The sequence below is a fragment of the Sphaerulina musiva genome, assembly GCF_000320565.1.
Source record: "Sphaerulina musiva SO2202 unplaced genomic scaffold SEPMUscaffold_2, whole genome shotgun sequence".
In the NCBI taxonomy this organism is placed as follows: Eukaryota; Fungi; Ascomycota; class Dothideomycetes; order Mycosphaerellales; family Mycosphaerellaceae; genus Sphaerulina; species Sphaerulina musiva.
The window spans coordinates 2109460-2134222 of NW_016017384.1; the positions used below are offsets into that span (position 1 = coordinate 2109460).

At 52.7% G+C, this 24763-nt stretch overlaps 10 protein-coding genes and 1 non-coding gene across 11 annotated transcripts; 6 read left to right on the forward strand and 5 right to left on the reverse strand.

Moving 5' to 3' along the window:
* Window positions 1-43: 43 nt before the first annotated feature.
* SEPMUDRAFT_t12 lies at window positions 44-125 on the forward strand. Its single transcript has one exon. It is a non-coding gene; the product is annotated as a tRNA-Thr (tRNA).
* A 43-nt stretch (window positions 126-168) lies between these two features.
* Window positions 169-844, reverse strand: SEPMUDRAFT_60674 (uncharacterized protein; the record flags this gene model as incomplete). The annotated part of the gene is made up of 3 exons (XM_016909534.1): window positions 169-413; window positions 474-571; window positions 729-844. The coding sequence occupies 3 exons, from the start codon at window positions 842-844 to the stop codon at window positions 169-171; spliced, it is 459 nt and encodes a 152-aa protein (XP_016763751.1).
* A 157-nt stretch (window positions 845-1001) lies between these two features.
* SEPMUDRAFT_80552 (uncharacterized protein) lies at window positions 1002-1596 on the reverse strand. Its single transcript, XM_016910251.1, has 3 exons — window positions 1560-1596; window positions 1382-1468; window positions 1002-1303 (listed from the first exon to the last, which is right to left on the reverse strand). The coding sequence occupies exons 1-3, from the start codon at window positions 1576-1578 to the stop codon at window positions 1107-1109; spliced, it is 303 nt and encodes a 100-aa protein (XP_016763752.1). The 5' UTR covers window positions 1579-1596; the 3' UTR covers window positions 1002-1106.
* Window positions 1597-1836: 240 nt separating this feature from the next.
* On the reverse strand, window positions 1837-5229 carry SEPMUDRAFT_147459 (uncharacterized protein). The gene is made up of 3 exons (XM_016904313.1): window positions 3735-5229; window positions 3062-3683; window positions 1837-2998 (listed from the first exon to the last, which is right to left on the reverse strand). Exons 1-3 carry the CDS (start codon window positions 4968-4970, stop codon window positions 2394-2396), a joined length of 2463 nt encoding a protein of 820 aa, XP_016763753.1. The 5' UTR covers window positions 4971-5229; the 3' UTR covers window positions 1837-2393.
* A 199-nt stretch (window positions 5230-5428) lies between these two features.
* Window positions 5429-7258, forward strand: SEPMUDRAFT_147460 (uncharacterized protein). Its single transcript, XM_016904314.1, has 2 exons — window positions 5429-5537; window positions 5596-7258. Exons 1-2 carry the CDS (start codon window positions 5535-5537, stop codon window positions 7153-7155), a joined length of 1563 nt encoding a protein of 520 aa, XP_016763754.1. The 5' UTR covers window positions 5429-5534; the 3' UTR covers window positions 7156-7258.
* A 331-nt stretch (window positions 7259-7589) lies between these two features.
* Window positions 7590-10142, forward strand: SEPMUDRAFT_154405 (uncharacterized protein; the record flags this gene model as incomplete). Its single annotated transcript, XM_016907561.1, has 1 exon — window positions 7590-10142. One exon carries the CDS (start codon window positions 7590-7592, stop codon window positions 10140-10142), a length of 2553 nt encoding a protein of 850 aa, XP_016763755.1.
* A 519-nt stretch (window positions 10143-10661) lies between these two features.
* SEPMUDRAFT_161774 (uncharacterized protein) lies at window positions 10662-13216 on the forward strand. The gene is made up of 3 exons (XM_016907957.1): window positions 10662-11368; window positions 11425-11627; window positions 11679-13216. The coding sequence occupies exons 1-3, from the start codon at window positions 10837-10839 to the stop codon at window positions 12882-12884; spliced, it is 1941 nt and encodes a 646-aa protein (XP_016763756.1). The 5' UTR covers window positions 10662-10836; the 3' UTR covers window positions 12885-13216.
* Window positions 13217-13270: 54 nt separating this feature from the next.
* On the reverse strand, window positions 13271-14449 carry SEPMUDRAFT_147462 (uncharacterized protein). The gene is made up of 3 exons (XM_016904315.1): window positions 14136-14449; window positions 13674-14015; window positions 13271-13613 (listed from the first exon to the last, which is right to left on the reverse strand). Exons 1-3 carry the CDS (start codon window positions 14412-14414, stop codon window positions 13392-13394), a joined length of 843 nt encoding a protein of 280 aa, XP_016763757.1. The 5' UTR covers window positions 14415-14449; the 3' UTR covers window positions 13271-13391.
* A 988-nt stretch (window positions 14450-15437) lies between these two features.
* SEPMUDRAFT_60689 (alpha/beta-hydrolase) lies at window positions 15438-17437 on the forward strand (the record flags this gene model as incomplete). The annotated part of the gene is made up of 4 exons (XM_016909535.1): window positions 15438-15619; window positions 15684-15966; window positions 16036-16294; window positions 16352-17437. The coding sequence occupies exons 2-4, from the start codon at window positions 15791-15793 to the stop codon at window positions 17435-17437; spliced, it is 1521 nt and encodes a 506-aa protein (XP_016763758.1). The 5' UTR covers window positions 15438-15619; window positions 15684-15790.
* A 2170-nt stretch (window positions 17438-19607) lies between these two features.
* SEPMUDRAFT_139323 (Gtr1/RagA G protein) lies at window positions 19608-20554 on the forward strand (the record flags this gene model as incomplete). Its single annotated transcript, XM_016902900.1, has 2 exons — window positions 19608-20356; window positions 20440-20554. 2 exons carry the CDS (start codon window positions 19608-19610, stop codon window positions 20552-20554), a joined length of 864 nt encoding a protein of 287 aa, XP_016763759.1.
* Window positions 20555-21225: 671 nt separating this feature from the next.
* Window positions 21226-23375, reverse strand: SEPMUDRAFT_38102 (actin-like ATPase domain-containing protein; the record flags this gene model as incomplete). Its single annotated transcript, XM_016908694.1, has 5 exons — window positions 21226-21425; window positions 21499-21937; window positions 21995-22927; window positions 22980-23084; window positions 23136-23375. The coding sequence occupies 5 exons, from the start codon at window positions 23373-23375 to the stop codon at window positions 21226-21228; spliced, it is 1917 nt and encodes a 638-aa protein (XP_016763760.1).
* Between the last annotated feature and the right edge of the window lie 1388 nt (window positions 23376-24763).

Below are 24763 nucleotides of genomic sequence, written 5' to 3' on the forward strand. Positions count from 1 at the left end.
GACATTACTTATACCATCAAATGTACACGGGAGACCCAATCTGGCCATAATGGCGCAGTGGTAACGCGTAGCACTTGTACACAACAGGTATGCTAAGATCCTAAGTTCAATTCTTAGTTGTGGCACATAGATCAGATGATATTCATCATCTACTCTTTTGCATTTTTCTCACAACTTCGCCCCAAAATCTTTTGAAAAACGATCGTACAAAGGCACACCATCTCTCTCCACATCGCACCACCAAGCCTTTTGGCTCACAAAGATATGGGCGGATAAACGAAAGGCATCTCGAGCCTCATCCGTCATTGATCCTTCATCGATAGCTCCCAGTGCCAAGGCGACAACGCCCGCCTTATGCTCATATCGCATCCACAAAGGTGTGTAGCAAGATGAACAGAAGGCTCGATCGCTAACTTTCGAGAAGTGTAGAGTCGTGATGATGCCTCCTCCTCCCATATTCTCCTTGGGGACACCTTCATATCGCCGGTCTTCTTTGGTATCGAAAAACGTCAACGAGTTGGACGTGACATCTGCAAACGCTTGAAATGGTCCACCTGAGAGCTTTCTGCAACTAGATTGGAGCAGCCAGCCAAGCTGATCGTTAGCAATGTATTTTATTTTATTTTATTTATCTTCTTTCGAGCAGGCGTTCTCATCATCTGCTATTCATCTACCATATTCATCGAATTGACAGTCGGTGCAGGGAAGGGTAGAGATGCTTTACGTACGTTACGCAGTGACAAGCTGTAGATTTGCGATTGCTGGGTAGTCCGGAACACTCGTACACTATTCTTCCACAGGCACAGCTGCCCTTGAATTGAATGGTTTGATGTGGTGCTTCCATGCCGATGTTGTTGTAGTCTGTGAGCAATCGGCGTGAATGATTCCATCTAGAATGATACCTATAAACGAGCTGTTTTGTCAGCTACCCGCTGCCTTGGAAGAGGGGTATCTGACGCTGCGGTGGTACGCCGCCCTTCACGTGTATGATGATAGCTTTGCCCGGTGGTTGGTACTCTTGATTTATCCAGTCTCTCAGATAACACTCAACTAGGCACTAATCATTATTGCTTGCCAGGCAAGTTCAGTCTTGCCCACACTCCAGCCTAAAACACAAGATCGTACGCCAACGTATCATCCGAGACCTGCTCACGGAAATGATGCACATGGAGATGTGCAGGATGCTGAGCATACACCGCTACATCTTCCGGTCTCTCCAACGTTGCGACAAGCCCCAAGTCGTATCCCAGAGCACGATGAGCCGTCGAAGCGAGAGGCGGTCCAAAATCAAACTTGATCAGGCCTGCCAAAGTGCAAACATGATATCAGCCACGGAAAACATTTGTTGGGCAGAGCTGGAGTGTGGAAGATTACGGCACACCAGGTATTTGTCCCACCATTTGACGCCCAGCTGCTTCGAGAGCGTCGATTTGTGCTTTGGTGACGCCGGGCTTGAGTTTGAATAAGACTGAGTGAGGGAAAAGAGCCAAATTTTAGTCTTGTCTGTGCTTGGACACCTATGTTCAAAAAGTCACCAACGACAACAATACGTAACTTACCGATGTGGTACACTCCCATGCTTGCGGCAATGTTCGCTGTTGATGGGATGGACACGAAGAAATACACAGAACACGGCAAAGAAATACCTTTCCGGAGGCGAAGTATGCCCAAGGTTAGGTATGATTTAATCTGCCATTCAATGTGGCAGAAAGATTAAGCGCAAGAATGCCATGCTTTTGCTGCACGTCCAGTGGCTGCGAACGAGCTTGCGAGAGCGATAGAGCACCACGCCTTTACGAGGTGACGAGAGTGAAGACGACGTAAACTTTTCGTGTGCTCTGCATAATGTAAGTCTCGTCTAATTACAATAGACCACATCATCATGTGTCTAATAGGTCGCATTTTGGGCACAGCACTCGCATAGCAGCACAAAGGCAATTCAGACAACCAGAGAAACTCAATTGCATGAGACGTCCGCTGAAACCGCGGAGCCTCCAACGCCAGGGGTATCTTCCAGAACGCCATCCGCCGAACTAGAGACGCAGTGCCATCTTGCCGGTTTGCGATGCTATGTCCTCGCCGCTTTTCATTTCATTCCTCCGCCACTTTTGCCTTCCCGTTCTGTGTTTGCCTGTGCATGTTAGTAAGAGGGACTCACCGTCAACTCAGCTCACGATTTGCTCCAAAGTCACTGGTCAGATCCGGACCGAGCGACCATGCATCTGCAGATGGTGATGGGGAAGCATTTCAGTCAGTGTCTGCTGGTTAGTGTAACGCAGGTTGGATTATATGTCCAGATGCGGTGTCCAGCTGTGATAGCCTTAAGGTAACGATGGGATCGCATCAAACCGATATGGCCAAGGAAAGACTCGGTGAAGATCCTGGGTCGGAGCCTAGTCCGCGCGTGCTTTTTTCTGCTCTGGCTCGCTAAAGTCGATGTGGTCCTCGTCTGCTGACTCCTCGTAAGGCCGCTTCCCGTGTCCAGGGGTCGACGTGGTCGGAGACACGGGCTTTAGCTCATCTTCATCGAGATCAAAGCCGATGTCATCTTCGTCGTTCACCACGTCGTTCTGGTGAGCAGTCTCTGCCACATCGTCGGTATCGTCGAAAGGCTCATTGCCGTCATCATCGAGTAGATCAAATGTGAATGGGTCCTCTTCTTCAACTTCCTGTGTTTGATCGGCACCAACAGGATCAGGGCTCCCGTCTTGGCTATGGTCGACCTCGGCAGGCGGCTCAGCAACGTTGTCATTATGTGTGGACTGGCCGTCCGCTTCATCTACATCATAATGAGACTCATTACCACCCACGTCGTGCTGCGAGTAGTCCTCTTCGAGCCCCACACTTGCTGCTGGTTCAATTTTGCTTTCGTCGTGCTTTGCGTCGCCCGCGTGTTCATCGACATTGGCATCAGCCGTCGGAGTCGCTTCTTTTTTCTCAGTTGAAAACTCGTTCAACAATGCGGAGAACTCGTCTTCCCCCTCGTCCTCACGCAGCTCTGTGGTGTCATCTGTCAGGTCGTCGTCCTCCCAATCAATGTAGTCTTCGGATCGGCACTCACCAGTCGTATCATTCGTAGGAGATGTACGAGCCACGGCCGAGCTTGCGTCGGGCGTTGGTTGGACGGCTTCCTCGGCATTCATTATTGGAGCCTCCGACTGATCACCTTCCGCAGTAGCAGCCTCGCGAGCCTCCGAGCGCGCTACGGATTCATCCGCGGCGTCCTCTTGGTAGTACTCGTCGACGCCCTCATCCTGGTACTGGTCCTCTTGGTACTCGACGGGCTCACCATCAGTTTTATCATCGTCTGCATCTTCCTGGAAGTATTGATCGTCTTGATCTTCATGTTCTGCGTCCTCTTGAGCTTCTGGATCTTGATCCTCGTCATGAACAGATACAGCTGTGCCGTGGTATGCAGAAGTCTCAGACTCATGGGTCCGGGCCACAGTACTCTCGTTCTCGGCTGCGGTAATGTTCGGAATCTCGATAGCTGCTTTAGGTAAACCTAGACCTGTCGCAGCCATCTGCTTGAGGGAGGCAAGGTTATGACTGAAGTTGGGTTGTGAAGTTAGCGTCATGGAAAGGGGTGGAGTGTCGTGCTCGGAGACACCGTCATTCTCGTGCAATGCGAGGTAAACACCAAGAACATCGTTGAGACTGGTTGCCGATGCGTGCAGAGAGGACTGCGCTATGGTCAGCGGCTGTCTGTTAGATGGAATTGCCAGATGACAAACCTCTGCTACCATCGAGCCAAACAGGTCAAAATTGAGGACAAGCTCTCGGGCTTTCGTGATCATGTCTGCTTCGTCCACTTTCGACGCGAGCCGCATTCTGATGTTGTTCAGCAGGTCAGTTAAGCTGACGTTGAGCAGGTTATCGTCTTTCAATAAGCCATCTGGCTGCGACTGGGACTTGAATAACGGCCATTGATATTCGCCATACTGTATCAACATGGCATGCAAGGTGCGGTCAGTCGGAGTCTGAGGTGAGTCAGCTACAGAGCCGCCAGACACATTGATCGTACCCGGGTGTCGAGACGGCGCCTTAGGCGTGGAGATGGTGGCATTCTGCTCGGTTTCGGCCTGCGTTGTATCGTACTGATCGTTCTCGTTCACCACATCAACCGCTTCGACAATCCCGGACGCGTCGACTGCCGCGACCTCGGGAACAGATTCTGCCACACTCTGCTCTGACTGAGGAGCCTCCTGCGGTGCAAGCTCAACGGTGTCCTGACCTTCTGCTTCAACATGCCCTGCTGCTTCTTCCGCGACAGTTGTAGCTTCGTCACAGGTCGCAAGAACCTGAGGCTCAGCGACCACTTCTGGCTCAGTGACCACTTCTGGCTCAGTGACCACTTCTGGCTCAGCGGCCACTTCTGGCTCACCGACGACCTCTGGCTCAGCGACCAAGTCTGGCTCAGGAACCGCTTCTGGCTCTTGACCCACTTCTACCGCGATGTCTTTGTGCTCACGCACAATCTCTTCAGTGACATGATCGTTGTCTGCTACGACTTCGGGAGGCATGGGCAAGCCGCTGTCAGCCGTCTGCGCAATCGGAAATTCCTTCATCTGGCTCTGCTCTTGAATTTGGAATGCTTCCACAACAGGGACTTCTTGCGGTGGATCCGGGTAAATTTCGTCCTCATAATCAATAAGTTCTTCGTCATCTACTTGTTGCTCCTGTGGCTGCTCTGCATCATCACTATCCTGCATCTCTTCTTCTACGATGGTCGGTATACTCGTCACATCGGCATGGTCTGCATCAGCCATCAAGTCATCGGTCACTGCAGTGCCGGGCCGCGGAAACTGGCCATCCTCAGACATGTGCTCATCGTCATTAGTTGGCGCATCACCGCCGTAATCATATTCGATGTCGATATCACCATCATAAAGTTGGTTCCCTGCTGGAGAAGACACGTCCATTGCCTCCTCCAAGGCTGGCATAATATGCGCAGCAAATGCCATCGTCATAGTATGCTCGTGCTGCGAGCTGCAGATCGTTTGAGTCGCGTAGTATCAGGCGCCAGAGTGTTGCATGTGTGAGACACAGCAAATCGAAAGAGGTCGAAGAGGCTCGGCGACGCCGCAACAGGTATACAGCGCGTGCGGTCGGTTGCAGGCTTTGTTCGAGTGAAGGACACGAGAAGAGGACAGATGAAGCTTGGACAACTGTGATTTAGGGCGGTAGGTCATGAAATGAGCAGTCGGCGTGATTGTGTCGGGTGTCGTCGCGTCGATGGGTGTCGTGGAGTTGAGTTTGTGGCGAGTTAGTTGTTCGTGAAGGAAGGAACGGAAGCACAACTAGCCTCACTGAAAGCAGAAGTGACGAACGGCACATTCCGCAGCACCCCTGTTCAGGCTTGGCATATGGACGACTTGTCCTAATGTCCTTGGTGCAGGTACGTCCTAGTGGTTGCGAGTGAACAGCTGGAGACTGAATCAAGAATACCACCAGTGGCCTGCTCCGATTCCAAACGTATTGCACGGCGTACTGACAAACCCTGAACTCACTCATCCTCCAGAGAAGCTGTCAAGATGGTAGTGCCTTCCATGCTTCCGCAGCAATGCCATCCTCCTCAATGCTGACACTCCTTAGGTCGTCCTTTCAGCGGCCATCACGACCCGGTCGGGGAAGCCAATCCTGGCCAGACAGTTTCGACAGATGCAACGATCCCGAGTTGAAGCGCTGCTCGCATCGTTTCCCAAGCTCGCAGACACGGCATCACAGCACACCACAGTCGAGCAGGACAATGTACGATTCGTGTACCAGCCACTAGACGAGCTATACATGGTTCTGATCACGAACCGCCAATCGAACATTCTCCAGGACATCAACACACTGCACTTGTTCGCTCAGGTCGTGAGCTCGATATGCAAAAGCCTGGATGAGCGCGAAATTGCACGATGCGCTTTCGAACTCTTGTCTGCTTTCGATGAGGTGGTCACTCTGGGCTACAGAGAGAACCTCACTCTCACCCAGATTAAGACTTTCTTGGACATGGAATCGCACGAGGAGCGCATTCAGGAGATTATTGCTCGCAACAAGGAGTTGGAGGCATCAGAGGAGCGGAAACGAAAGGCCAAGCAGTTGGAGATGCAGCGCAAGGAGATGTCTCGTGCAACCAGGGGTGGCAGTGGCAGCGTTGGAGGCATGCCTCGCGCACCAAGTTATCCAACGTATACACCGCCTGCTTCTACACCAAGCATGACCGACTCCTATGATTCGTACAATGCTGCAAAGAACCAATCTTTCAGTAAGCCAATGGCCACGAGAGGAAAGGGTATGCAGTTGGGCAAGAAGAAGACTACAAACACAATGTTCGATCAGCTCGGTGCAGAGGCTGCGGAGGCAAGCGCACCTTTGGCTGGTGTCCCTGTACCTGCCGCACCATCTGTGCAACCCTCGGTCCCAGCAAGCAGAACAAGCACAGATCGTGAAGGGATCCACGTGACAATTGGCGAGGCCATCTCTGCACGTCTCTCACGGGAAGGTGACCTGGAATCTTTTGAAGTCAAGGGAGATTTGCAGCTTCGCATCACAGATCCTAGCCTCACCCAAGTCAAGCTAGATCTTGCGGTTGGTGATACGAAAGGAGCTCAGCTCAATGCACACCCCAAGGTCGATAAGGCCCAATTCAAGAACAACAACACAATTCAGCTTCAGGACACGACGAAGGGCTTCCCATCCAACAACAGCATCCAGGTCGCCCGATGGAAATTGGCCGCCAAGCCAGAGAATGTTGGAGAGCCACCAATCACTTTCAGGGCGTGGCCGGCGGAGACTGATGCCGGTACGTGGAGTATCACTGTCGAGTACGAACTCAGTGGCGGCGATGCACTGAGAGACGTCACGGTGGTAATCCCATATGCCAGCTCAGAGCCTTCTGTTTCCAGCTTTGATGCTGTATACGAAGTCAGTGGTGACAGCATTGACTGGACAATTGGTGATATTGATGATAGCAACGGCACTGGCCAGTTTGAGTTCGAGGCGCAGGCATCCTCGGCCGATGAGTTCTTCCCAATGCAAGTCAGGTTCTCTAAGAGCAAGCCTTGGGTAGAAGTAGACATCAGCAGCGTGACTCTGCTCAATGAGGATCAGGATGTTGGGTTTAGCAAGGATGTCCGATCGGTGGCAGAGAACTACACTGTTGTCTAGAGCATCATGCAAAGAGGAGCATCATAGCCTGACCGTCTATTAATTCGTAGGTCAGCTAAAAACGAAGTAGCATGATTCTGAAGATGGGCTCGTGCTATGTTCCAGTACAACTCATGCTTCATATTGACTCGTACGGAGGTGCTCTGTCCGGTGACGCTGATCGCCATGAATTGGACAGATGGAACTGGTTCTGTCATGATTTATTTTGCATACAGTATTCAATGCCACTGCATCAAGTGACCTGTGGTGACATGTCGAATTGGCGAGAATGCCTTCCCGTTTGGGACGCGTCACTTTCGCGATCCGCGCTAGTGGGTGCTGGTGCTCAAGCTCCTTCTCATTACCTCCCACTTCACTTTAGGTAGGAAGGCAACTTCAAAATATCAAGTACACTGAGATGTACCATTACAAGCCCAGACACAAGCCAGACCAAAATGTCATTCGAAACCAAGATTCTGGCATCAAAACGCCTGCCGCAATCCATTAAATTTCCCTTTACGGCATACTCGCACAAACACGACCTTCTGGCAGTTGTTGTGGCGCCATCCTCCTCCACTGCCACCAGTACAAATTTCGAGGTTCAAGTCTTCCGCATCATATCCGGCCAAGTGGCGTTCGTTGTCAAACGGTCTGATCTACAAGCAACTCAAGCTGGAGTTCCGATAGAAGTTTCAGCTCTCGCTTGGAGACCCGATGGCACGAGTCTAGGCGTAGGGTGGAGTGATGGCAGGTATGGAATCTATGATGGAGCATCTGGAAGGCAATTGAGTCTTGTCGAACTACCGGTAGAGGGATTGAAAGAAGAGTTTTCGCTGGATTTGAGTTTACCGGTGAGAGATATGGCGAGGGAGGAGGAACTGGGGAGCAGGAGGAGTCATATCAGCGTCCTGGGGTTTATGGAGCACAAGATACCTGTGAAAGGGAGAAGGAATGGTAATTCAATCGGAGGTGTGCTGACGACTGATGATTGGTATGATGACATCCCTGGGTCTGATGACGGAGTTGAGAATTCGAAAACCAGCGGCAATGAGGATTTCGGAGATCTACCTCGAGCGATTTCAGGCCTGGATGTTACGACGGTGCTGCCTAGGCTGAGCGCCATACCCTCGCATGGCTTGGTACAACCTAGATCTGGAGCTGGCGCTAGCAAGTTCGGAACCCAGGTTGCGACAGATACCCAATTCGACTCCCAATCGAAGTCAGGCTCTGACAAGGTGCAAGCACTGCTAGCATGTCCGAAGAATGGCAATGTGCAAGTTCTCTTGGATGATACAGTGAAGATCGGCTCGGTTGAAACCACGCACAGGCCAGTTGCACACGCAGCACACCCATGTGTTTCGACGCATGCTGTGTTGTGCGATGGCGGAAGCCAAGATGATCGCATGCGAGTAATTCATGTTGACCTGCCCTTGACAACACTCAATGGACCACTACTGCAGGTAATTGCTGCCAACACGAAGCGTATACAGACATTACTCGACTATATTGTGCAAACAGCTCGCTGCATGCAATGGGACTACACGTCCAACATTGCGCTACCTAGGCGCTTTGTCAATCTGCTTGACGAAGATTTGAAGAACAACCATCCCCGAGATGGTGGTGCAGCGTTAAACCTCTACCATTTGGCAATGACTGGCTCCTTTCATCCTCAAGTGCTAGAATGGATCGTGGACATGATCACCGAGACCAACTGGAAGAGATGGGAGACCAATATGACCAGTCTGTATACGAACATTCAGAATCATCTGTTCGTGAACTTGCTGCCGGCGCTGGACCGCTTGAGCATTGCACTAGTCGCCCTCCGTGGTCAAGCAAAGTATCACGAAGATTCCAGCAGCTTCGAGTGCTCGCCGAAGTACTTCGACGTACTGCTGGAGAATATCGATAGTATACGACTGGTAGCACATAAGATGTTGCTCGTCATACAAAGCGAGCTCCGAGAATGTCAGGCTTTTCTTAGATGGCTTAAGATGCAATTTGATATTGCAACAGCAGAGCCCTTCTCGTCGAACGCAATCGAAATTGAGGAAAGAGAGGTACCGAATATTGATTATCCTCTTGTGCTCGCCTACATCAAGCATCATTTGCTAGACTCCAAGCTTGCAATACACATGGAGGACAGGCCGGGTTTCCAGCCGGGCGCAACCTGCAACAAGCAGGAATTTGAGACAGCCTCTCACATTCATGACATGACTTATGCACGTACAAGGGAAGCTCTCGAACAGCTTGACAACATGCACGCTGGTCAGCCGTTGAGAATCAAGGACGTTGCTGATCCAGGGTCACTCGTCAACATCTCGGCGCTAGTGAGTGGTCTCGTTGGCCGCGCACGAGATACAGTCAAGCACATCACCGACTGGCAGAACAGGATGGTGTTTCCACCCATAGATCCACCATCCGTGAAGCTGGAGGACTGGGATGCTCAGTCGAAAATTCTCGAGATGTCCATGGGGTTCGTCAGCGAGGATGAATACTTTACCAGCATCGTCCGTTCGAACCCAGAAACGAGTAATGAGCTTGTCCTCGTGCAGGTAAGATCGTCGCTAGAGGGACCACAGGATGTGTACCGCCACAGCGACAGCTCAAACACCGCCCCATCTAGACGTCGTCGACAATGGGCCCAACAGAACCAGAAAATTTCCGTCAGCCTAGACTCTTGCGGGCAAGCAGGGAATGGTGAGATAATTGATGCCAAATTCGTCCCCGGTAGCCATTCAACACTCCTGATACTGTTCCGACCCCAAGGGGATCTCAGTGTGTTGCTTGTGAAATGGAACATAGACTCGTCAATGTCTGGGATCTTGCATCGTTTCTTGCCGGAGGACACCTTCGACCCAGAAAAGCTATTGGTGGGGGGAAGACGAGGGAAACTTGTGTGCGTCGTTTTTGGCAGCAGAGGACGAGAGTGGAGAGTACTAGATCTTGATGGCGCAGTGCAGTATATCGAGCCTGACGGTGAACAAGATACGATGATGGTGATGCAGTGATTGCATGATGCCAAAGCGAGCATTTCGATATGAGGGTGACTTGTTGTCAATAGACTTCGACAAGAGTGATAGTAGCATTCTTGCTCTAACATCGCAGTGGGATCATGGGTCGTCGACTATTGACTTCTATGAGGCCACCGCTCCGCTCGGAGATATCTAAACTGCTGTCAACCTCAGGCTGGTCATCAGCAAACAAAAAGTTCGGCCGGAATAAGTAATGTTTGTTACAATGTACCTAATCCATGGATTGAAGCCTGTCGTTCGTTGGTCTAGATTCTAGAACTACATGTGTACAGGTAGTACCTACCAGGTACCTAGGTAGGTTGTAGTTCCACAAATAGCCTAGGGACACAGCTTAGCTAAGGTACCCATACTGGACGCTAAGGTATACCTCTACCTTCCAAGTTGTCGAAGGATCAGAAGGACAAACCTCAAGTCCTGTTCTGTCTTGTACAATTCTTTCCTGTTCTGTCTTGTACAACTCTTTCCTGTTCCGCTCTCTTCCTCTTCCTCTTCCTCTTCTTCTTCCTCCTCCTCCTCCTCCTCTGCTTCTCATGGCCGTACATCTCCACCTCCTGTCGCCTTGCTGAAGCTGACGACCACTGCTCGTTGAGATCCGCTACTGCTACTGCTACTGGAGTCGAGGACGAGGCGAGACGCGACGCGACGCGACGAGAGCGAGACGGAATAATGCATGGCGCAACACACCTCGCCGAGCCGGGCTGATGCATCATGGCTGCTCCCTACCAACCGCAAGCTCCGCAACCTGATTGCCATCTCCCTGCGCAACATTTCTCTCGCACCCGCCTCGCCCGTACGGAAGAAAGGCCAGGTCTTCGACGACGATGCTCTGCCGCAGACCCTCAAGTCGCCCGCCAAATTGCTGGCTCTCAGGGAGCAGAAGGCCATGGGACATTCGCGCAGCTCAACCGACTTGCGCGCAGTCCTCGAAGAAGAAAACGCTCTCGCCGCAGACGATGACGGGGCCAGCAGTGTTGTCGACTCGGTTTCTGGCAGTCCCGTAGCTAGCAAGAGCAATGCAAAAGAGAAGGTGCAGAAGCCTGCCACCACCGCGCCCACACGCCCGCCTTTCAGGACGCTGAGGAGACGAAGCACGCTCGAGTGGGCCAGCGCTACGCCCCAACGAAGGCAGGAACGCCTGGAAGATGTCACCAAAGGGCGAATGGTGGACGTCTTCTTCAGCTTACATGTGCAAGATGTCGAAGGTGAGCAGAGCCAGCCATGCATGGCTAGGAGCCGCACTGATATTCGTGGCTTACAGAGCCTATTTACATCTCGGAGACTGTCGAGCATACCATGAACCCAACTTTTCGCTATGTGGATTGGGATGCATGTGGGCCAGGGGTCACCCGCCTTAGCAGTGTGGCTCTACGAGTGTGGATCAAGCGCGGCAGTTGTACAGCATGGCAGCAATTGCTTCAATTGAACATTGCTCTCGAAGGCCTGCACTATCTGGGCAGAACAGTACGTCTGATGTCGAGTTCGCCCTGCATCGTGCAATGCTGACGGTCCTAGCTCGATACCCTTCACTCGCCTCTTCCCGAAAACGCCATCATCTTGCAAATGACAGACGGAGTGTACACCGCACCCACAGGCTCTTTGGCCGAGCTTGCGCCTCCTGGTCCCAGGAACGCAAAGCCGTTATCAAGTACCCGCATACTGCCGACATCATCTTTTGATGCCCTGCTGAGGTTGTCCAAGCTCGACGACAGTATTCAGGATGCATTGGCTACTCGTGATCAGATTTCGAATGACCTGAATGCTCTTCTACAATCGAACGAGAAAGCTCTGGCTGATCGTGATGAAGTCGCCGAGGCCGAGGATCGCTTGAAGACCATTGATTTCGCCAAGAAGACTGTCGAGAAACAGCTCGAGAAAGCCCGCAAGCAGCAAGAAGAAAGGCGTACCTCTTTGAGTACTAGACGTGCTCTGATGGCTTCTGACATAAGCACGCGCAAGAGTGACCATCAGTCGATCCAGAAGACCAGGCCAGATTTTTCCAGTATGCGCGAGGAGCACCAGGCCAAAGTAATGGCTATTCAGAATCAGAGGCGTCGCATCTGCGAAGGATTGCTACACATCTACCCCATTGAGCAACTTCCTGGCAAAGTGCTCTCGTTCAGCATTGGTGGTCTGCATCTGCCGACATCAGACCATCTAGACTCTGAACCACCGGAAATAGTAGCAGCTGCGCTTGGTCATGTTGCACATACTCTCCAGCTGCTCTCGTTCTACTTATCATATCCTTTGCCCTATCCCGTCACACCTCGAGGTAGCACCAGTTTCATACATGATCCGATCAGTATACTGCAGACCAAGAATGCGATCACGACCGAGAAAGCTGAAGACAAACTACGAACATACCCACTATTCAGCAAAAGTATGCCTCGATTCCGGTTCGAGTACGCTGTATTTCTGATCAATCAAAACGTTCGAGTGTTTCTCGAAAGCGAGTTCAGACTGCGCATACTGGATGTGAGACAGACGCTAGCAAATCTGAAATACTTGCTTTACGTTGCTACTGCTGGCGAGGGCGAGCTTCCGGCAAGAAAAGCTGGCGGGGTCCGTGGTTTAATGCGAGTACCTGCAATGCACCGTGCTGGTTCTGCCGACTCTGCCAGTAGTGGGCTGTCTGGCCTGACATTGCTCAGTAACGGCAAGGCCAGATCCCACGGGGGTGCCGCAGATCGACTGCGAGAGATCAGTGCAAAGGTATCATGATGCCAAGTTGTATACCTTTGGGACATGGGAACATACATGTAGCTGTAACGTATGCTTTTGGGCGACATTGGAAGATATGTGCCAAAATTCGTGTATCCTTAAAAAATTTGAGAGAGGTTTCCGCCTTCCTTACGGCTTGCAGCTACGCTATGGTACTTTTAGACACGCTCCACACACCAACTGCTGCAACACCCACTGTTGCGGACGCTCTGCTCTACATAGGTCACAGAGATGGTAGAGAATACTATTACTTCGGGCTGTCCTTCTCGCAGGGGCTCTCCAGAGGCAAACAAAAGGCAAAGTGACTCCGCGAATCCTTGATATATGTCTCCAAAAGACCGTCGGGGCCATTTAGGGTTGCTGGAATTGTGCTGAAGACTTGCGTAGGGAGAGATGGAAGAAGATGAAGGGGGCAGTGTGCCATTGTCGACCTCACATATTAGCATCAAAACTCGCCACTATAGCGCACATTGCACATTAAAATTTTCTGAAGCTCACTTCTCCTTCTCACAGGGCTAATAACCTCGATATATTTCCTTTTTGCATCTCCACCAACAGCGGACGATATGTCGCTAGGGCATAGCCAAACATCAGAGCGACCAGCGCGATGAGCATGACAGTCTGCAAATTCACTTGCATCGTGCTGAGCCTTGTCAACTGGTATCTGATCTGGTTGCTGAGCTTAGATGACTTGGGCCCAAAAGGCGCTGCAGGAGCGAAAGGTCCGACCTGCATCGAATCGTTTAAAAAACGCCGTCCTCCTTTACGGTATGCATGGTCAAAACTTACCATCTTGACAATGGGCTCGACGGCCTCTCGAACACCAGTGTCGAGGCCTCGTTGCATGCCAGGAAGTCCATCCATAGACCAAGCGGATTTATATGCCCAATACCGGTCCATGGACTCTTCTTTCTTTCCACTATCGAATTTCTCTTTCCTCTTCTCAAACACTTGATTCAGAGTCTGTCGGAAGCCCTTGAATTCGTACGTTGGTACACTGTACCCGCACGATGAGCCGACCTGATGAACATCCACAATGATGATCGATCGTGTCGCAGGAATGGTCTTGACGGAGTGTAGAGCCACAAAGGCGTTGAACTCGGGACTTTCTCGTTCGAGAATCCGTCCGGTCTATGAACCCGAGTCCACCAAATATTTGATCAGCATAGATAGATGGATCATACTGCTTCTCAAGCCGCCAACATCACGAAGAAAGAAGGAAAAGAAAAGAAAGAAAAGAACAAAACTCACTCCCCAGAGTCTCACAATCCGGGGAGACCCTTCAAACGCCTGGAACATTACCGTAATTCGAGCATTCTCGCGGAGGTGGGAAATGGTTTCTACACCAGAGCCGGAGAGATCCATATACCAGAATGTCTTGTCGTCGACCAGACCATAATATTGTCCTCCTTTGGGCGAGACATTGACGTGGCCGGTCTTGGAGAGTGGCGCGGTGGCTACGAAGAACATCTTCTGTTGCAGGATCCAGGAATATATGTTCTCTGGTATCAGCTCGTAAAAAGCGCCCATGATGGCGATGGTTGATAGGGACTCGTTTGGGAAATGCTGCTGTTGTTGAACATAGGATGTATTTTGGTATGCTGTGACAATACATGTAGTTACGGTAGGTAGGTACCTGTAGGTAGCGGTGGGCTGAAGCGATGTCGGATTTTGGTTGCGGGGATTATGCTGGGATAGTCTGCTGCTCTTGGCGTTTTGACTTCTCACTCCTCCACCTCCTCTTCCTCCTCTCTTCCTACTTCAATTTACGATCTTCTGAACAATGGACTATCCAGACGGGAGACCACCAAAATCCTTCAGTCGAATATCAGCACGTGATAGATTCGCGATGCAGCTATCGGCCCACAGTCCGAAGACGAAGAAGCACCCGACGACGGCCAAGATATGCTAGCAAGTGAATAAATTACGGTTAAACTATTTCGAACCCATCAACTCCACTTCCTTCAAACTAAACAACACCTAGTGTCAGATCCCATACCAGGCCTAGCTCTCCTGCGAGGAAGATCACGATGCTATGTTTTCTATACATACAACTCCGTCGTAAAGATCCATTCGACTAAGCTCTCGTTGTGGCTCGACACCCATCACCTAGTACCAGCTCTGTGACAGCAGCAGCGTGCCTGCGACCCTCGAAGATGCCGCATGATGGTATGCTTCCGCAGCCTCCAGTCAGCCAAAACGAGGACGACCTCATTGTCCAGGTCAATTGTGCCGAGACGCCGTCCACGTGGGCAAGGACGAAGCGGTCTCTTGTGGAAGACGTTAGCGTCTTCTCCAATTCGTTTGACTCATCAGGATCTGTTCGGGTAAGCAACTAGGTACGCCGCTAACGGCTTTTACAAGAAACGACCTCCTTCTTGTCTACGTCCCCGCGGAGATCAAGCGGCGACCAATTGGCTGGCGCCCAGAAGAGCTACGGCTATTAAATTGAATAGAATGATATAGGTAGTTTCAGGGGCAAAATCTGGTTGGAGATGGCCGCCTTTCTGGTCTGTAACTGCAATACAGGTTTCTTGGACATATCCTTACCATGCGTTGTTCAGTCGCTCTTTTGCTACCCTTCATTGAAGCAGTGACGGCCCAAGCGGACAACCCCTTGAGCTTTGTCAGTGCTTCCACTTTGTGGTCAGGGGGCTCTTCACCAATTGTGAACACAACTTACGCAAGCTTCCAAGGTAAAGAAGACGATCGCACCAAGACGTCGAACTATATTGGTAAGAAGAACTGCCTTGAACTTCACGCGATGATTGATTCGACACCTAACGAGATGCGGCATAGGCATCAGATATGCCACTGCACGTCGATTCGACCACGCCGAGCTCTTCAACACGACGCTCGAAGGAGTCCAGGATGTGAGCGAGTATGGTCAGTCGTGCCCACAGCATATGGTGATCCCTTCCGCCCTGGCACCAGATATTGGGCTCGCCGGAGAGGTGGTCAGCTTACTGCAGGCATTACCTCTCACACAGGCTGTTCTGCAGCAATCGGAAGACTGCCTATTCATCAACATTGCGCGACCTCAGGATCAGACTCTGCGAGACCTCCCAGTTGTCCTTTGGATGTAGGTCGAGACCCTCGAGGTGCAAGCTTCTTGCTTGCATGTATCCCGCTGACTTTTTATTTGTTCCAGTCATGGCGGTGGCTTCGAAACGGGATCGGGTGCTTCATTGCTCGGAGAAGCCGCCGTGCCGGGGGTATTCTATCAAGGCAATCGACTTGTGCAGGAGAGTATTGAGATGGGTCAGCCGATCATTTTCACTTCAATCAATTACCGTCTCGCACACTTTGGCTTTTCCGCCTCGCAAGAGATGGCCGATGAGGGACTCCTCAATCTTGGCATCGAGGATCAGAGAGTTGCGATGCGCTGGATTCAGCAAAACATCCGCGCGGTATGCTACAGACGCAATTGTCATGTTACCGGCAATCGCTGACAAGACATGTTATAGTTTGGGGGAGATCCTACGAAAGTGACCATTATGGGGGAAAGTGCAGGCAGCTGGTCTGTCTCTACACATCTGGTGGCCAACAATGGAGATCACGAAGGTCTCTTCCGCGGTGCAGTTGGAATATCCGGCGGTCCCTTAAAAGTCGATCCGCCATCGCGACAGCAGCCAATGTTTGACGACATGGCACAGTACGTCGGATGTGGCGATGCTGCCGACAAGATTGCCTGCCTTCGAGAGGCGCCGTACGAGCTCTTGTACGCTCACATGAACACCGTGAATAACTTCCTACTCGGCTTCCGAAGCCTTGCATCCGCCTGGACGGTTCGGCCGGACGGCCATTTCATCGCTGACAGTCCCGACCAGCTTGTGGCAGCGGGGAAGATCGCCAATGTGCCCATCATGTACGGCGACATGCGGGACGAAGGCACACTGTTTTCGCTCACAAATCAGCTCAACATCACGACAACCGAGCTGGTCAAGGACTACTTCAAGACGTATTGGTGGCCTAATATGACCGAGGCACAACTGGATCGTCTGATGGAAGAGTACCCCGAAGATCCCACCCAAGGATCCCCTTTTGGCACGGGCCTGCTCTACGCGATTCCGTCACAGTACAAGCGTCTCGCTGCCATCAATGGCGATTACAGCTTCGAGTCGCAACGCCGACAATTGCTCGCAAAGCACACGGCACCCAAATGGAACTATCAAGTTGAGGCTTCTCTTCCACTGTCTGATCTGGGAAGCACGGTACTGGGTGATCTGGTCGGAGGAGGAGGTCTCGGATTAACAGACATTCCCGTCCTGGGATCCTTTCACGCGTTTGATGTCTTTTTCAATTGGTTCGGGACCCTCCCTCCCGAGCTGAGTCTGAACAGTCGCCACATGATGGGAGTGTTGGTGTCCTTCATCCACAACCTCGATCCCAATCAACACGGCCAGGAAGACCTACCGGAATGGCCGCAATGGGACGCCGAGCATCTGGCGACGATCCGATTCTCGGAGACGGAAGTGGATATCATCAGGGACGATTATCGTAATGCGTCTATTGCGTTCTTGAACGAGATGAGAGACTCGATGCGTCTGTAGTGCGCAACGCAACCTATCTAATCTGCCAGGTACATAGCTCCTAGTGTCTGTAGGCAGGTAGGCATGTGATAGAAGATAAGCTCCGGGTGGGTGGGTGTGGTGTATAGGAGGATATGTATGGTGGTAGCCCTAGTCATCTTGTACGACGTAGTGCAGCGTGCGGCACAGCGTATACTCTCTGCCCTACTGCCTTACCGTACCTCCTATTGTACCTAGTTGGCTAGTTGCTAGCATCTCGATAGCCAGACACGTTGTGCCTCGTGGCGGCATGCCCTTGTGAGTGGGATGCAGACGATGTGTGGTGGGGCTTGGCAAAGATCGCACGACAGGTGTCTCCGCGGGCGTGTGACACTCGTCGCTGGTGCATGTGGCTGCGGCACAATATTATGAATGTTAGCTCCGTAGAAGAAGTAGAGGAAGGCGAAGCGGCACAGTAGAGGAAGGTGCCACTACTGTACACATCTTGCATCTGTCCCACGTCGCCGCCCTACCACATCTCACGATCGATCACAATCGCTACAACCTCCTAGGAGATACCCCCCCGCCCCTTTCAAGGCCCAAGGGATAACTTGGATAAGGCACAACGGACCACATATCATTGGGCAGCCAAGCAACGGAGCACCCGCGCGGCCGGCCGGCTGTTAAAAATACCCGTCGGGTACTACTACTCATATCACATCACACGTAGGTTGTTGCACCCACTTGCCACCAAAAAAATCTCGGCACTACTGGGACTGCAGCAGAGGATTTGCGGTCGGCATCTCTTGACTCACAGTACCGGCAGCAGCACCACACTATCGATACAGTGTATACTGTACGCCCTATCATCCTCGACCGACCTCACTTCGGGGGCTCTCATTCGCTCGCGGCAGGCTGGGAAAAAAGGCGTCGGGGGAAGCGAGTGGCGGTGTGTGAGCCGTGTTCCGCGAGCGCAGCAAGGAACAGCCTTGGTTATCAAACGGTTCAGCGTCTCGTGGCGGTATGTGACTTGAGCTTGCCACGATGGAGGTGAGGCTATCCCGCTCCTTTTTTGTATACAGTCAGCCGATGCCCGATGCCCGATGATGATGATGATGATGATGCTTTGCCCTGGTCGCCACCGCGTCTGTCCTCGCACCGCGTTGCTCGCGATGATGACCACTGCCCTCTCCCCTTTGCCTGCGTGCGAGAGCTGTCGGTGATGAAGCCGTGCGTGCGGACTGTGCCACTCTGACGCGAGAGCGAGAGCGAGCGAGTGAGCGACAGAGGGAGGGAGGGAGAGAGAGAGAGAGAGAGAGAGGAGAGAGAGCAGAAGACGCAGAGAGGGGAGAGACAGAGACAGAAAGACAGTGTGTGTGTAAGAGAGCGAGAAGAGAGAGAGCGCGACAGCGAGAGGGATGTGATCTATCAGACGGCTTCTCAGCGGCTGCCTACCGCCGTTGGTATTGTGTAAGTCTATCCATTCTACTCTCCTCAGTGCGGACGTCTAGTGTGGTACTACGGTCCTGCGAGGTCATTCATTCATTCAGTCGATCTCGTGAGAATGCTCGACCAGCAGCGCAACCTCCTGTACTGTGCCACGGCCCACTCGCACCTGCCCATATCTGCTCTCTTCCCGCCACCCTCCTTCCTCTCCAGCTTCTTCTGCCTGCCCTCCCCACCGCGTCAACAGCAAGCACTCCAGCATCCCTTCTGACACTTCCACCCACGCAGTCCCCGCCATGCGCACCCTCTTCTCCGAGAACATTCTCTCGCCTAAACCAACTCCCGGTCCCGAGCAGAAGGCAAACCCGTTCGAACTCATCTTCAACACAGGGACCTCGAGTGGTCCCAGTGTGCCCACCAGCTCGACGGCATCATCACACAGCTCGCCCAAGGACAACGACTGGCTGACGGCGTACTATCGCGAGCAACGGCGATTGGCTAATCAAGTACACATCCAGAGCAACTCGAGCGACACGGCCCAAGATGCGGCCAGTCGACCGTGCCACAGGCGGCGGCATGGCAACCCCAAAGTGCTCTTCATGGGCATGCGAAGGTACGGCGCGGCTTCATCTGCCATGGCGAGGCGGCGAGGGACTGACACGGCTGCAGAAGCGGCAAATCCTCCATTCAGAAAGTCATATTCGAAAAGTTCTCTCCTGCAGAGACCCTTTACCTCACTCCGTCCGAACGAATCGAAGCCGCGACGATGGAGTCATTCATGAAGTTTGAGTCGTTAGAAGTGCCACCCCACATGCAACTCATCTCGCCTGATTTCGATCGGGAAGCAGTCTTTGGAAACGCAGGAGCCATCATATGGGTCATCGACATGCAAGACGAGTACTTCCAGTCCATTGACCAACTGATCAAAACGGCCGGTTTCGTCATGGACAATTATCCGCGCATCAATTTCGAAGTCTTCATCCACAAAACCGACGGTCTATCAGAAGAATACAAATACGGCACCTTCCGTGACGTGCGCCAACGCGTCCAAGACGAGCTCTCTGATGCCGGTTACGCAAACCGGCCCGTGGCATTCTACCTCACCAGCATATTCGACCACTCCATCTACGAAGCCATGAGCAAAGTTGTACAAAAACTTCTCCCACAACTTCCCGCCATGGAGTCACTATTGAACAAGCTCTGCTCAGCCTGCAGAATCCAAAAGGCATACCTGTTCGACACAGTCTCCAAAATCTACATGGCGACAGATACGAGTCCCACTTTCCTAAAGGACTACGAGGTCTGCGCAGACTATGTGGATGTCATTGTAGACATTAAGCAGATCTATGGCTGGCAGAGTGGTAGTCGTAGTAATACTCGTGAGACTCATCCCCCGGACGAGAGCAACCACAACAACAAGAACAACAGCAACACGACAAGTGAAGCAGTAGGCGAAAGTCTAATCACGTACGACAAAAGTGGGGATACCTACATCTATGCGCGAGAGATTAACGAGTACGTTTTCCCATCTTACCTCCCATCCACCCAAACAACTCAACTAAAGCGTATGCTGACGGCGCTTTCTGCGAACCAAACAGCTATCTCTCTCTGATATGTGTCATGGGACAGGGAAGCACTGCTCAAAAGCGTGTGTTGATTGATTACAACGTCAGTATACTCCACGACGCACTACAGCAAATGTTCAAGCTATAGGAAATGAGACATTTCCTCGAATACGAATACGCTGTGGAGATTGTCTTGTTGTAAGGTAGTTGACGTGGAAACCAAAAGAAAAAAGTCATGTGCGTGCATGGACTGGACTGTGCATGAATAATACAGATATATAGTAGGAGGGATCCAATATGACGCTGTGTGGCACCGCCCACGAAAGACGAGACCCGAGGCTCACTCAGCAGGAGGTGGCGAGAGCGTTCATCATCTCCTTGGACCTGTCTAGTCACAGCATAAGGGCGCAAAAAGTGCCAAGTACTCGCAAAAGAAAAATCCACCGCTACAATAATAAGCTCTCTACATAGATACTCGTTCCAAAATTGCCGCATCATTATCCTCCGCTATGCCTGCGCTGTATAGTCAAGATGTATAGGTTGTCCAACGCCCAGTCCCGCTAGCGTTGTCGCGACTGTGAAGCGTTTCGTAGAACAGACAGACAAGCACACCCATACTTGGACTTGTGCCGCCGCTTTTGCTGTCATTCGGCAGCTGCCCGGCAAATACTGGTCTTGGCTCCCGGTAGCCTACTCAACCCAAGGTATTCGACTGCATCAGTATCATTATAGTCCGGTGATGGCCTCCGGAACAACTTTTTGACTGCACGATCCGCTCCCAGACGCCGCGTGCTGTGGTCCTTGCCCAGGTATAATGGCCTATCGAAACCGGGCAGAGCAGCGGCCCATGACTTCGCCTTGGCAGACCAGCTCAGCACTGAATTCGGAGCCGTCCAGAGTGAGGTAGATATCGAAGTACACACGATAGAAAGTACCTTGCGGAGTGTCCATGCGCTCAAAATCTTTCTCGAGATTTTTTCTGCTCAGATCGGATGTCAGGGTGACAACTTCCTTGATGCCTATCACTGTGGTCAGCTTACGCCCACGATCTCTGACGCACATCGCTTGCGCAACAAACAGTATGCAACTTACGTGGATCCTTGGTATATTCAGGGCAGACATCCTCGTCACAGGCATAAAGCACATCTTCATACATCAGTGTTGCGCCTGGGGCCACCTGTCGGAAGAACGAGACCTTGACTGGCTCGCCAATCTTGACTCGTTGGCCTTTCTGGACGAAGATTTGTCGCGTGTACTTGCAGCGGTCCTTACCATCAAGCGAAGGCACACGGTATTGCTCTGGATGATGGCCTTCCTTGAATGGCTGCAGAGTAGCCATGAGGTAATGTCTTCTCGCCACACGCGAAGTGACAACGCGCTCCGTAATGCCAGCTGTAACAGCTCCTTTGACGATGGCTGCAACGGAATCCATGGGTCGGACGACCTTGTTCTGGAATTGCGGAGGCACATGGAGCTTAATCTGCTGGAAAAGGTACTCCGAAGCACCAAAACCACCAACAACGAGCACGTTCTGCGGAAGAGTTAGCGAATTGGCTTAACCGGTTATGTGGTAGCTGAGTATGCTGACCTGTAACGATCTGTTCTGCGCTTGAATCGCAATGATCTGATTGCGAACGAGTTCCAGGATCCGATTGACCACTGGCTCAAAGCATTGCAGGATTTCCTCATTAGTGAATGTCATGTAGCCTTCCTCAATGCCGGCCTCTGGGAACTCGGCTTCGATTCCCACGTCCACAGCCCATTTCTGCCCATTGTTACGGAAATCGGCCTTGATCCGGTTCTCGAAGTCCATGATGCACTTGGCGTAGACCTTGCCAGCAGTTTTGGATCCATCGGGAAGTTTCATCTTTCGAATCTTTGCTCGCAGGATGTTGGAGAAGTTTCGATTGAGTGCCGTAGATCCACAAGAGTCACCAGATCCAGCAGTACATTCAGCAACAGTGAATGGGGACTCTTCTTCGACTTCGTATGCGATCAGATCGACCGTACCACCACCACAATCGACAATGAGCACCGCGTCGTGTACTTTGAGGTTGAGCAGGCCCGTCTTCGCGCAGAACATGGCTGCGGCTTCTGGCTCCGAAATCAGAGTCAGCCGATTGTCATTCTCGTCTCGCAAGAATCCCGCTTGAATAGCCGCTGCCCTTGTCGCCGCCTTGCCGGCATCGTTCCAAATGGCTGGTACCGTCAAGAAGTATTTGATGTTCCGCTCTTCTCTGTTGAACACCTCGCCCAACGTTTTCTGTAGCGAATTACGCATAGCTTGTCGAAGCTTAAACAGGTAGTCTGCTGCGACATCAATCTCAGACTTTCCCGGCGGAAGCGGCGGAAGGTTGATTGGGTCGATATATGTGTTGCCGGAGAGCATGAGCTGGAGCTTGAACCATTCCACTTTCTGCACGCCTGGCTTGGGATAGCCCGTAGGTGCCAGTGCTTCGGCGATGTCTGGGCCCCAGCCCACCACTTGCTGGTGCTGGTCGTAGTAGAGAACTGTAGGAATCTAGGCACGGGTCAGCAGAGGGCTGAGATGCCGCGCAGGAGCTGTGTCTCACCTTCTGTTTCGTTTGTGTACCAGCACCTGGCCACTCGACGATGATATCCTCTTTGGCTTCAGTGTTGGTAGCAAACGCGAATGCGACACCCGAGAATGTGGTCCCCTACGTCCATTGTCAGTCGTGTCCCCAAGGTGCCGGGTAAAGGCGACTCACAAAATCGATGCCGACAATGAGCTGAGCTTTGCTTCGCGAATTGTCACCTTGCACTTCGGCTGGCCCGCGATTATACGAGTGCGGGCCTTGTACCGCCTGTGGCCCGTAGCCATATGGCTGATGTCCCTGTGGAGGCTGCCCCATGGGATATCCGGGTGGCGCAGGCTGGGTGTAGAGCTGCTGCTGGTGTTGAGGAGCGTACGCATGCCCAGCGCCGGTGTTGATCGGTGGAGGAGGCATCGGACTCGACGGCCTGCCTTGATTAGGATGCCCTGGAGCTCCCAATGTCCCTCCCTGGTTGGCGTACTGGTATGATGGCGGGCGACCGAGCGGTGTGGGCTGCTGGTTCGGGTTCATGGCAAGCGAAGTCGACGAGGCCGAGGACGCAGGCTGCTGGGTCGCGGAGCCGTTGGGGGTGGCAGTCAGCTGAGCCGAATTGCGCGTGACTCCGCTGGGCGGCGGCGTCGACGAAGGCGATGCAGCGGTGCTGGTGGCGGCGGCGGCGGCAGCGACAGCGGTGCCGGTGCTGTCGTCGGAGGGAGCGGCGGCGGGATTGGAGGTGGGAGCGGAGCCGTTGGGGAGGGTGAGGGGCGATGGACTGACTCCGCCGCGACTGGGTGAGACGCGCTGTGTCGGCGCGGCGAGGTTGGTGGTGCTGCCGGCGTTGGAGCTCTGGCTGCCCGCGACGCTGTTGCTGCTGCTTCTGCGTGTCGATCCGACTAGTCGCTTGAAACGCTGGTTTATGGAGGAGGACATAGGAAGGAGCCTATCATGGGAAGCAGCCTCGTGCGCGAGACTTCAGGAGATCAAGCCAGAAGGAGCGGGCGGAGTTGCGCCGCAAAACCGGCAAGCAGGCAGACAGACAGGCAGGCAGGCAGGCAGGGAGACAGGCAGACAGGCAGACAAACGGACAAGCACGAGGGGAGGGAGGTAGTAGCGTGTCTGCGTGAGACTACCTGAGAGAGGTAAGGTAGGGACTCTGCCGCTGGGGTGGTGCCAAGTAGAGTGCTCACAGTGTCAGTGCAGCAGACGGTGCGCCCCCTCGGCCGTGTCGGGGAAGAAGTCGTGCAGGCGGACGGGCGGGCTGGCGGACGTGCGTGCGAGGGTGGAAGGGCAGCCGGCGCCGTGTGTCGCGTCGTGCTGACGGAGTGGTGGCGGCCGGGTGCGCCAGCAGCAAGCGAGAAGCGAGATTCGTGAGGATACGGCCGGGTGAGGGCTTGTCGAGGAGCCTGTCGTGGAAGCTGAGGCCAAGAATACCTGACCTGACCTAATGAGAGTCGGTGGTGAGTACCTGTAGGCTGTAGGACTAGGTAGGTGTAGGTAAGGTAAGGTCAGGTAGGTAGGTGCCTTACGAGCTCCTCCCTAGCACCTCATTCACTCAGTCAGGGTAGTTGGTAGCGATGCAGACCGAAGTGGGCGTCGACGTCGGTGTGTGATGGCGGTTGGCGGGAAGGGAAGGGAAGGGGATCCAACACGACGGTTGACGGGAGTGCGAGTGCGAGTTCGAGGGCGGTGATGGTCGATAATGCGCAGCGCAGTATAGAAGTGCAGAATTGAATTGCAGATGCCACCGCCGTCTCGCGCTCGCGTTGCAGATGGATGATTGAATGTTGAATCGACGCCAGGAT

Excerpts from the sequence above, each read along its gene's own strand:
- SEPMUDRAFT_80552 (XM_016910251.1), bottom strand. Across the intron at positions 1,304-1,381 it reads AATGGTGGGACAAATACCTG|GCCTGATCAAGTTTGATTTT; the intron begins GTGTGCCGTAAT and ends GCACTTTGGCAG.
- SEPMUDRAFT_147459 (XM_016904313.1), bottom strand. The coding sequence starts at position 4,970 with ATGACGATGGCATTTGCTGCGCATATTATGCCAGCCTTGGAGGAGGCA. Across the intron at positions 3,684-3,734 it reads TTGGCTCGATGGTAGCAGAG|TCCTCTCTGCACGCATCGGC; the intron begins GTTTGTCATCTG and ends ACCATAGCGCAG. Across the intron at positions 2,999-3,061 it reads TCCTACGAATGATACGACTG|AGCTGCGTGAGGACGAGGGG; the intron begins GTGAGTGCCGAT and ends ATGACACCACAG.
- SEPMUDRAFT_161774 (XM_016907957.1), top strand. The coding sequence starts at position 10,837 with ATGGCGCAACACACCTCGCCGAGCCGGGCTGATGCATCATGGCTGCTC. Across the intron at positions 11,369-11,424 it reads ACATGTGCAAGATGTCGAAG|AGCCTATTTACATCTCGGAG; the intron begins GTGAGCAGAGCC and ends CGTGGCTTACAG. Across the intron at positions 11,628-11,678 it reads TGCACTATCTGGGCAGAACA|CTCGATACCCTTCACTCGCC; the intron begins GTACGTCTGATG and ends TGACGGTCCTAG.
- SEPMUDRAFT_147462 (XM_016904315.1), bottom strand. The coding sequence starts at position 14,414 with ATGGGCGCTTTTTACGAGCTGATACCAGAGAACATATATTCCTGGATC. Across the intron at positions 14,016-14,135 it reads GGATTGTGAGACTCTGGGGA|ACCGGACGGATTCTCGAACG; the intron begins GTGAGTTTTGTT and ends TCGGGTTCATAG. Across the intron at positions 13,614-13,673 it reads TCGAGCCCATTGTCAAGATG|GTCGGACCTTTCGCTCCTGC; the intron begins GTAAGTTTTGAC and ends GATTCGATGCAG.